This window comes from Taeniopygia guttata, chromosome 15, assembly GCF_048771995.1.
Source record: "Taeniopygia guttata chromosome 15, bTaeGut7.mat, whole genome shotgun sequence".
NCBI lineage: Eukaryota > Metazoa > Chordata > Aves > Passeriformes > Estrildidae > Taeniopygia > Taeniopygia guttata.
Window position 1 is genome coordinate 9,874,895 of NC_133040.1, and position 9,179 is coordinate 9,884,073.

The 9,179-nt window shown below is 49.8% G+C and overlaps 2 protein-coding genes across 4 annotated transcripts; one reads left to right on the top strand and one right to left on the bottom strand.

Annotated features, from left to right (window-relative positions):
* Window positions 1-51: 51 nt before the first annotated feature.
* Window positions 52-4,908, bottom strand: UNG (uracil DNA glycosylase). Of its 2 annotated transcripts, XM_030285674.4 has the most exons (7): window positions 4,749-4,908; window positions 3,848-4,045; window positions 3,678-3,773; window positions 2,838-2,935; window positions 2,398-2,486; window positions 1,917-2,095; window positions 52-1,324 (listed from the first exon to the last, which is right to left on the bottom strand). In XM_030285674.4, the coding sequence occupies exons 1-7, from the start codon at window positions 4,836-4,838 to the stop codon at window positions 1,184-1,186; spliced, it is 891 nt and encodes a 296-aa protein (XP_030141534.4). In that variant the 5' UTR covers window positions 4,839-4,908; the 3' UTR covers window positions 52-1,183. The 2 variants fall into 2 exon arrangements, with proteins under 2 accessions (XP_030141534.4, XP_072792175.1); XM_072936074.1 differs by lacking the exon at window positions 4,749-4,908 and having other exon boundaries at window positions 3,848-4,356.
* Window positions 4,909-4,967: 59 nt separating this feature from the next.
* ALKBH2 (alkB homolog 2, alpha-ketoglutarate dependent dioxygenase) lies at window positions 4,968-9,175 on the top strand. Of its 2 annotated transcripts, none has more exons than XM_072936345.1 (3): window positions 4,968-5,300; window positions 6,312-6,510; window positions 7,669-9,175. In XM_072936345.1, the coding sequence occupies exons 1-3, from the start codon at window positions 5,084-5,086 to the stop codon at window positions 7,988-7,990; spliced, it is 738 nt and encodes a 245-aa protein (XP_072792446.1). In that variant the 5' UTR covers window positions 4,968-5,083; the 3' UTR covers window positions 7,991-9,175. The 2 variants fall into 2 exon arrangements, with proteins under 2 accessions (XP_072792446.1, XP_002194047.4); XM_002194011.6 differs by having other exon boundaries at window positions 7,682-9,175.
* The last annotated feature ends 4 nt before the right edge of the window (window positions 9,176-9,179 follow it).

The following is a 9,179-nucleotide window of genomic DNA, read 5'->3' on the forward strand; positions in this document are numbered from 1 at the left end:
CCCATTCCACCCCCCTCCCTCCCTCTGTTAAAATACCAATACAAGAGCATGTAAACAAAGTAATTTTTATTTTAAAAAAATCCACACTGAGGGAAAAAAACAAGCAAACAACGTATACAGCAAGGCCACAGACAGTGTAAACTTACTTGTGATAGTGTTAGCTCAGAGAGAACACCAGAGGAAGGGTTACAAGGATATTCTATAAAAACTGGCATAACTTAAAAAAAAAAAAAAAAAAAAGAGCTCTTCACTTCCATTAAAGGAATTACAATGTCAAAGATGGGCTGGAAACCCAGGAGTATGAAGTCAACACCTCTTCCTTCTGGAAGTCCTAACAGTTATTGCCAACAGTAGGTGGAAACTTTAATTTGCTCCCAAGGTGGCAAAGCACAAAGTTCCCTCTTTTAAGACCTTAAAAAGATCTGAAGTAATTTGCAACTATCAGTCCATGAACTGGGAGATGTCAATGAACAAACCTTCGCTGCTGCCATCACCAAGTACCCCCAGGTCCTTGGTCAGCACAGCTTACCTGTCATCCAGGTGATTCCACACCCAGGAAGAACCTAAAACCTTTTGCTTTTCCTGTATAAATGCCAACGAAAAATTCAAAAGCATTACCAAGGGTCTTGATCACTGCCTCCCTGTGGCTGAATGGAGGATTTATCCCAAAATCTTGAGATCATGGATATACCAAGCAACACTCCTGACCCTGAATTTTCTTTACAGCCTTGAGAAGCCATTTTTGTGATAAATCTGTAGCAAAAAGCTAAAACCAAAAGCTTTTTCCTCCCATGGAGACAGCTCCATTCCCCCTAAATAGGCAAACTGGATTTGTGTGGGAAGGAGGCAGCAGAACATGTACAAAAGCTCAGCAGCTTAGACATCCCTTCACCAGTTTGAAAATAAATTCCCATTGCCACAATGAGCAGAAACTAACAGAGAACTCTGGTGTTTGGGGTCTTTTTTTTGCTTTCAAACCAGGCTAAGATCTGTTCCAGCAACAGAGCTGTCCATCAAACATTCCAACATGCTCTTGAAAAATAAACATTTAAAACAAAATATAACCATCTCTGAAAGTCTGGTCATTGATCAACACCTGAAGAACAATTCTCAGGTCAGCAGGAGTTTCTCAGAAATGCCCCAAGCCCAGGCCCTGGGGCTGCTCCCAAGCCTCAGCCCCAGCTCAGAGTGCTTTCCAGTCGATGGGCTTCTTCCCAGATTTCTTGAGGAATTCATTAGTCTTGGAGAAGTGCCGGCAGCCAAAAAACCCTCTGTTGACAGAGAGGGGCGAGGGATGAACCGTCTGCAGGACGTGGTGACGCTTCTGGGGACAGCAGAGGAAACCACTTGTTAGATTTGCAGGGTTTGGGCTGCTCCTGGCTCCCAGGTCATTTACCCCCATTCCTCCTCCTCCTGGGCAGGTGATTTACCCCCATTCCTCCTCCTGGGCAGGTGATTTACCCCCATTCCTCCTGCTCCAGGGCAGGAGTGATTTATCCCCATTCCTCCTCCTCCAGGGCAGGTGTGATCTCCCCTTACACCCCCTCCTGCACCAGCCTGAGACCCAAAGATCCAGTCACAAGGACTAAGACTTCTGTCCCACTAAGCAAAGACATAAATGCCCTGACATTTCCCAACTGCTGTCATGCCACCAGCAGATTTCATATTGATTCATGAGCCCTTAACTAGGAAACACAGCTCTGTCCTTGTGAGACACTGCTGACAACAGGAGCTTACACTTGCTCCACTTTTCTTGCTTAATTCTGGCAAAGGCTAAGCTGGAGCAGAAGCAGAACTCGATCTGACAGAGTTCAGGCAGGCAAAATTCCCAATTCTGGAAGGGAAGTGCCCTCTAGTGTCCACCAAACCAAGGGAAAACCCAGGCAGAGGGAAGGGCTGAGGAGAAGGAGGTGTACCCTGTCGATGGAGCTGCCTTTCCTCTGGGCATAGGCTCCCCAGAGCATGAAGACAAGCCCGTGCAGGTTCTTGTTGAGCCAGGACACCACGACATCTGTGAACTGCTCCCAGCCCCTCTCCTTGTGCGACGTGGCCTGGTGAGCCCGAACCGTGAGCACAGCATTGAGCAGGAGCACTCCTGGCAAACAGAGCACATCCAGAGGGTGAAACAAGGGTTAATCCATCCCTGGGGTGCCCCAGGATGGGCTGGATGAAGCCCTGAGCAACCTGGGATAGTGGAAGGTGTCCCTTGGATAAGCCTTGAGCTCCTCCCCAACCCAAACCATTCTGGGATTCTGGGATCCAAACTTCTTTTTTTAATGTTGAAGCAAATTTTCATTTTAAAGAGCTCAGAAGTGATTTTCTCTCCTACAGGTGGATTGTTTCCAACCACTGGGCTGATTTTTAGATAAGATCATCAGTGAGTGTCTCTGAGCTCACCTTGCTTGGCCCAGCCCGTCAGGTCCCCATGGCCAGGGTGGGTGAAGCCCTCAATGTCCTCAGAGAGCTCCTTGTAAATATTCTCCAAGCTGCAAACCAAACCAGCAGAAGACTTTTAATAGGACAAGAGCAAGCAGCACCACTTATTGCTCTAAGCAGGCAAGAAGAGCATTGATTTTAATCTTATTATTCAACATAATAAAGCCACTTGCAGAGGCAGGGCAGCAGGGACTCTGTGTGTCTGCCTGGAAGCTTTAATGAGACTGGAAATGAAAATTTACATCCAGAATATCACCAAAACTACACAGAATTATCCTTCCAGGTGATGCACACCTCAAATTTAAGTAGTTGCTAACCACTTCACATAAATTTTCCCAGCTCTGAGCACCAAAGATCTGCAAATAATTAAAGAACAAAAGGAATTTTGTAAATTTTCATACCTGGGGGGAGGTGGAATAGGTTTCTGAACACTGAAACAGAGTCCGTGAGCTTGCTTAGGTCCATGGTATGGATCTTGTCCCAAAATAACAACCTTTACCTGAAAGCAGACCTTCGTTAGCACTGACTTGTAGTCAGTATTTTTCCCAGAGTGAGGAAAAAAGGCTTATAAATGAGTTTTATCCTAAAACAGAGGCAAAAATTGCCACAAACCAAACCCTCAAAAAAACTGAAGTTAAATCCCAGATATCTCATTACTAAAAGCACAGAGCCCACCTAAAACTAAGGATTAACATCCCTATGGATTTGCTGCCAAAATAATGACTATAATTAATATAATTTGAGAGCAGAAGACCAACATTTTCAGTCGCAAAAAATCACCTTGTTATTTTCCAAGTAGGTTTCATCCCATTTCAGCTCAATTCCACACTTGCTGTGATATTTTTGACAGGTTTTATTGGAAATTACATTACCTTGTGCTGTCTTATTTTCTTTTAATAATAGTCCTTTACTGATCAATTAAAAGAACAAGAGATTTACAAGATAAAAAAACTATGAACTAGGTTAAGCTGGTAACACCAGGAAAAAGAGCAAAGGATCAGAGGAAGTTCTGTGGCTTGTGAGGATAATAAAACAATAAAATCACGGTTTGGTATCAGACATGAAAGGGAAGGCTGGATTTATGAGTTAAGTGAGCCAAACAACAGCATCCACATCCCATGGGATCCAAGTTTAAGAGACCAAACACTAAAGGAACGTGTCTGTGCACCCACACCCCGCACCTTCAGGGTTTTAAACTCCCCGGAGCAGCTCAGAGACCCCCACACCGCGGCTCTACTCACATCCCAGATGTCGCACATCTGCGTCCAGGTGAAGACCTGCTCGGGGGGCGGATACACCGTGTAGCGCTTCCTCTCCTCGGCCACGAACGCCATCAGCTGCGGGGGCAGCGGGGGTTCAGCGGGGGCTCAGCGGCCACTCGGGGCCGGGGGGATCGGGGAATGCTGCTCACCTCCATGAAGTAAGGCTTGGAGAACTCCCCGGCCAGCTGCCGCCGCCAGCTGTCACCGAAGCCCGGGGGCACGTTCCGCTCCGCCAGCAGCTGCCGCGCCGCCTCCTTGTTCTTGCGGATGCGCTCCTGCTGCTCCGCGCTCAGCGCACCTTGGCTCGCCTTATCGCCGCCTTCCTTCGCCTTCTTGGCGGCGCTCACCTGGAAGCAGCGGGCAGGGGGGTGGCTGCGGAGGATGCGGGAGGGCAGCGGGAGCAGTGCGGAGCGAGGGAGCGGCCTGAGGCGGGGGAGCGGCCTGAGGCGAGGGAGCGGCCCGGAGCGGAGGAGCGGCCCGGAGCGGAGGAGCGGCCTGAGGCGAGGGAGCGGCCCGGAGCGGAGGAGCGGCCCGGAGCGGAGGAGCAGCGCGGCCGCGGCGGGACCGGCCATGGCTGAACACGGTCCGGCCATGGCGGGACAGGTCCCGCCCGAGGGGCGGCCCCGCCGCACGCGGCGGTTTCGCGGCAAAACACAAAACTCGCCCCCATTGGCCGCCCAAAGCAGCGAGCATAAACGCCCGCTCGCTATTGGCCAGCGGGAAAATCGTTCGCTTTTCCCCATTGGCTCGCCGCGGCTGGAGGGGAGGTTTTCACCTAGCAACAGTGACGTCAAGGAGCGTCTCAACGCCCATTGGGCGGCAGCGGAGCGTGGCCGCTTGATTGGCAGCTCAACCACGCGTGGAGCCGCGCGGGAATTTGGAAGTTGTGCCCCCCCCATCCAAACTCCCCTCAGAAAAAGCCGCCAGCGCCCCCAGGCCCTCTCCCACACACACAGAGCCAGGCACGCCCGTGCCGCCGCCAGACCACTCTCCTCCCTTCCCTCTCCTCTCCTCCGGAGCCGCGGACTCCCTCAGCCCCCCGCTCACTACCTCAGAATGGCCGCCCGGCTCCGGGGAGCGGCCGCGCTTCTTGGCCGGCGCGGGGCTGAAGAAGGAGTGCAGCGTCCTCTGCCCGATCATGGCTGCGGCGGAGCGGGGCAGCAGCGCGGGAGGGCGGCGGGCGGTGAGTGAGGGGCGGCAGCGGCGCGGACCGGCGGGGGGGGGCGGGACTCGGATTTGGCGCCAAAACCGCGCGCGTGCGCTGGGGGGTGTGGTCAGCGGGAGAGGGGGCGTGGCTTCGCGCGCCGCCATCGCGCGCGCTCCCGTTTCCCGCGGGATCGCGGTTCCCGCTCCTTCCATCCCGAGTATCGGTCCTGGCTCCGGCCATGGACGGGTTCGTGGTTAAACTGCCCCGCGGGCAGCCGGGGGATGGCGGCGGCAGCGGCGCGAAGAGGCCGCGGCTGGAGAAGCCCGGCCCGGAGCGGCCGCCGCCGCGGGAGATCCGCGCCGAGGGGCTCTGCTGTGATTACCGCATCCTCTTCGGCAAGGCCGAGGCGGATGAGATCTTCCAGGAGCTGGAGAAGGAGGTGGAGTATTTCGAAGGTATATTCCTGCCCTGGGAGCGTGCCGGAGCACGGGCTGTCCAGGGAGGCTCTGGAGGCCTCCCCAAAGGCTCGGACAGTGCTCTTGGAGACCCTGCTTGGGCAGGAGGGTGGCCTGGATGACCCTCACTGGTCCCTTCCAACCTCAGCCTTTCTGTATCCAGCTGTATTCCCCTCCGTATCCCCCTTACCCTTCCCAGTGAAGCATTTCCCTGCCCAGCCCACCCAGGTGGGGCCCAGAGCAGTTCCCAGGACCCGGGTACAGCTGGTGGGAGATTCCGGCAGCCACAACGCAGCCCTGAGAAGCCAAGAACACAGGTCTGATCCCGCAGGGTTGCTTTTGCTGAGCTGGAAGTGTTTGTCAAGGGATAATCGTGGAGTGGTGACTGGAACTTTTTGTAGGTGCAGTGTGTGAGGGATGTGATGGGGGTGCTGGTCCTGTTCATCCCATTGCGGGGGGGATGTGGCAGGCATATTCTTCTCCCTCTCAGGATTTTTTCACAGAGGAAAGAAAGAGAAAACAATATTTGTTTCTGCTCCTTGTTTTCCCATGTGGAATGTGTTTGGGGAATTGTTTACCTGGGGTGATTGCTTGGTTGGATTCTGGTGAGAATTGTTTGAGCCTGATGGACAATCCAACCCACCTGTGTGGGGACTGGAGAGAGGGTCATGAGTTGTGAATGAGTTAGAAAAGGTAAGTCTGTAGTTTTAGTATCTCATTTAAATAGTATATTAATGTATTATAGTGTAGTTATAATAAAGAAATCATTCAGCCTTCTGAACTAGAGTCAGACATCAGCATTTCTCCCCACTGGGTTCACCTGCATTTACAATAGGGGAGGACAAGACAGAGTCCAGCTTTGCTGGGACACAGACCCTGGAACGGGGATGACAGCTTTTGGGTTGACATGAGCATCCTTATTCCTGCTTGGAGATTCCCAGAAGCTGCAAATCCAGGAGATTATTGGACTGTGCAGAGCCAATACAAACCCAGGTTTGGTCCTTCCCACAGATGAATTGACAAAACTGCAGGTGTTTGGCACGTGGCACAAGATTCCCAGGAAGAAGGTCACCTATGGAGACCCTGGCTTGTCCTACACTTACTCAGGGGTCACGTTCCACCCCAAGCCGTGGATCCCGGTGCTGACCCGGATCCGGGAGCGCGTCACCTCGGAAACGGGACACACCTTTAACTTCGTCCTCATCAACAGGTACACCAAGAAGCTTTTCTTTTCAAATAAAAAAAAAAAAAATCCCCAAAAAAAACCCCCAGACTTGTGTGTTGGAATCTGAAATGCAGGGAACTCCCAGGATTTTAGGTCTATAAGCTTAGAATTAAACACAGGATTTGATTTAAGACCTTAGAAAATGCTTCTAAATGTAAGTGCTAGAAGCAAGAATGTGGATTTATGGTTTAAATTAAGTAAAAGAAAGTTCAGAATTTTAGAGTTTAAAATATAGAAAAAAATAGTTACAAAGGCAAACAAGATGTTTAGAATACAGTACTATACGTTTTTTACTATAATTAGCTAAAAAAGCTTACACTGTAACATAAGTCTATAAGACAAAGTATTTGAAGTCAAATAACAGAAATATCTTTGTTAGCAGTGTTTTATTAATCAAGAAATCCTTAACAAGTCTTATAACTAGAAGTCTTGCAGCTTTCTGAACTATAAAAATGTGATCTGACCTCACCTTTCCTGCTTACGCAAAAAATAAGAAAAATAAACTGCATCATTAAAAATAATTCAGAGGTCCCAACGTAAATTCATTCAAAAATTCCTCAGAATTGTGCAGCATCTGAGATGTTTGGTTTGATTTCATTGGGAAATAATTATTATTTTGGTAAGTAATTGATGGTAGGGGTGGGAGATAGATTTGTAGAGAATTCTCAACGCTTGACAGAAGGCTCTTAACTGTATGTAAAATTTGAGACAAGAAATGTTTAGTTAGAAATGCCGTGGAATAGGACAGGCATTGTTGAGAGAGAATTTGAACTAGGAACGAGTTTTAAAGGATGGCTTTGCAAAGAAGACTGGATACTTTGGAGAAATTAGAACTATGAAAGATGCAGTGTAGTGGGACCTACAAGGGGTGATTTTAGATGATTGGTTTCAAGGTATTTACAGCTAAAGCTGATAGGCCAAGAAACATTTATAATGGACTGTAATTAGGAAGTAATTAGCTTCAGATTGCGATGGTGTGAATTATAACATCTTCACACAAGACTGAAAATTGAATAAAACTTTTTTTAAAAATGCTTCTCAGTCTCCCCATCTCTGGAGCAGAAAAAGGCTTAATCCCACAGGCAGGGATTAACAGAGATAATGAAGAGAGTTAATCAATTAACAGAGTTAATCAATTAACAGAGTTAATCAACAGGTACAAGGATGGCCTGGACCACATCGGGGAGCACCGGGACGACGAGAAGGAGCTGGCTCCCCTCAGCCCCATCGCCTCGGTGTCGTTCGGAGCCTGCCGGGATTTCGTGTTCCGGCGCCGGGGCCGAGCCGGGCTGGGCCGAGCCGGGCCGGGTGGTCCCGGGAGGATCTCCCTGCCCCTGGCCCACGGCAGCCTGCTCCTGATGAAGCACCCCACCAACCTGCACTGGTACCACAGCCTGCCCCCACGCAGGAGGGTGCTGGCCCCCAGGGTCAACCTCACCTTCAGGCATGTCCTGCCCAGGGCTAAGCAGGGAAATGTTCAGCCACCGGGGCCTTTGGGCTCTGAAAAGTGAAGTTTTAGTTCATGCTGGAAGTGTGGATTCAACCTCTTCCAGATTTACCTCCCCTCTGGAGGATCTAATGGACAGAATTTGGTAATTTTGCTGCTGAAGCCTGTGACTGCAGATCTCAATAGCGAGGTTTTTTCCTCTGGGAAATGTTGCTGTGGTCCTGCTGATCCCTGTTTTTGCTGATTGCTCCCCTTGTTTTGCTCGGGAAGAAGTTTGTTCTCAGCTGATCTTTATCTGAGCAGTGTTCCAAGAAGATGAAAATGCTCCATAGCCTGGAGGCAGCAGTTTGTTATAAATAAACACTGTGAGCCACAGGCTGTGATTGTGTAAAGCTGACATTCTACAGGCGGCACTTTCTGTCAATAAGCTTTGGTTTGCTTGGGGGTTTTTAATTAAAATAAAGCAAAGTGAGCCTGACATGGAGAAGGGTGAGGACAGGGTGGGGCTGGATGAGTGTTTCACTCCTGTTTGAGTTTGAATTCCTCTGCTCCTGAGGGAGGCTGCTCTTCAAGGAGGGAGCACAAGATTTTTCCTCTTTCAGGTCCTTTGTACAAAAACCAAGCAGCAAAAAATGCCCTTGTGGGGAAGAACTGGGTTGTCCCATTTCCATTGGAAGGCTCTCACTCTGAGAGTGTATTTTCCTAAATAATTGTCCCTAGGGATCCTATCCTGACTGCCTGAAAGCCACCACCTCCCACACCCACAGGGAATCCTGCTGAAAATGAGGGAATTCTGTCCAGTCTCCAAGAGATCTTGAACCATCAAGGAATGGCAAGTTCTGGGTGAGAATGGGAACCACCAAATCCTGTCTAACCTGGCTGCAGCCACTGGAATTAGTGCTGGGCTCTGGCCTTCAGTGGTGGGTCATTATTCCTGTGGAATTAAGGCCAGTGCAGAGAATTTGGAATTGATACTTCCCACCCTCTGCCACTCCAAGATGCTCTGTGGAGCCTGAAGAGCTCATGTAGAAAATCCTTCTTATCCAGGGCTTGTGAACTGTTGTTTCAACCCCTTTGGTTCCCAGCTTGGTGTTTGTTTCAAGACATTCCCACAATTGTTTTTCTACCAAGTTTGTTCTTTTATTGCTACTGTACAGTTACAAAAATACCCTGAAGTGGAAAATAAAACAACTTCAAACAGCAGTGC

What these genes read in the sequence shown, in the direction of transcription:
- UNG (XM_072936074.1), bottom strand. Translation starts at nt 4,291, where the DNA reads ATGGCCGGACCGTGTTCAGCCATGGCCGGTCCCGCCGCGGCCGCGCTG. An exon ending in AGATGTGCGACATCTGGGAT is followed by an intron (nt 2,936 to 3,677) that starts GTGAGTAGAGCC and finishes GTCTGCTTTCAG; the next exon opens with GTAAAGGTTGTTATTTTGGG. An exon ending in CCTATTCCACCTCCCCCCAG is followed by an intron (nt 2,487 to 2,837) that starts GTATGAAAATTT and finishes TTTGGTTTGCAG; the next exon opens with CTTGGAGAATATTTACAAGG.
- ALKBH2 (XM_002194011.6), top strand. Translation starts at nt 5,084, where the DNA reads ATGGACGGGTTCGTGGTTAAACTGCCCCGCGGGCAGCCGGGGGATGGC. An exon ending in GGAGGTGGAGTATTTCGAAG is followed by an intron (nt 5,301 to 6,311) that starts GTATATTCCTGC and finishes TCCTTCCCACAG; the next exon opens with ATGAATTGACAAAACTGCAG. An exon ending in AACTTCGTCCTCATCAACAG is followed by an intron (nt 6,511 to 7,681) that starts GTACACCAAGAA and finishes GTTAATCAACAG; the next exon opens with GTACAAGGATGGCCTGGACC.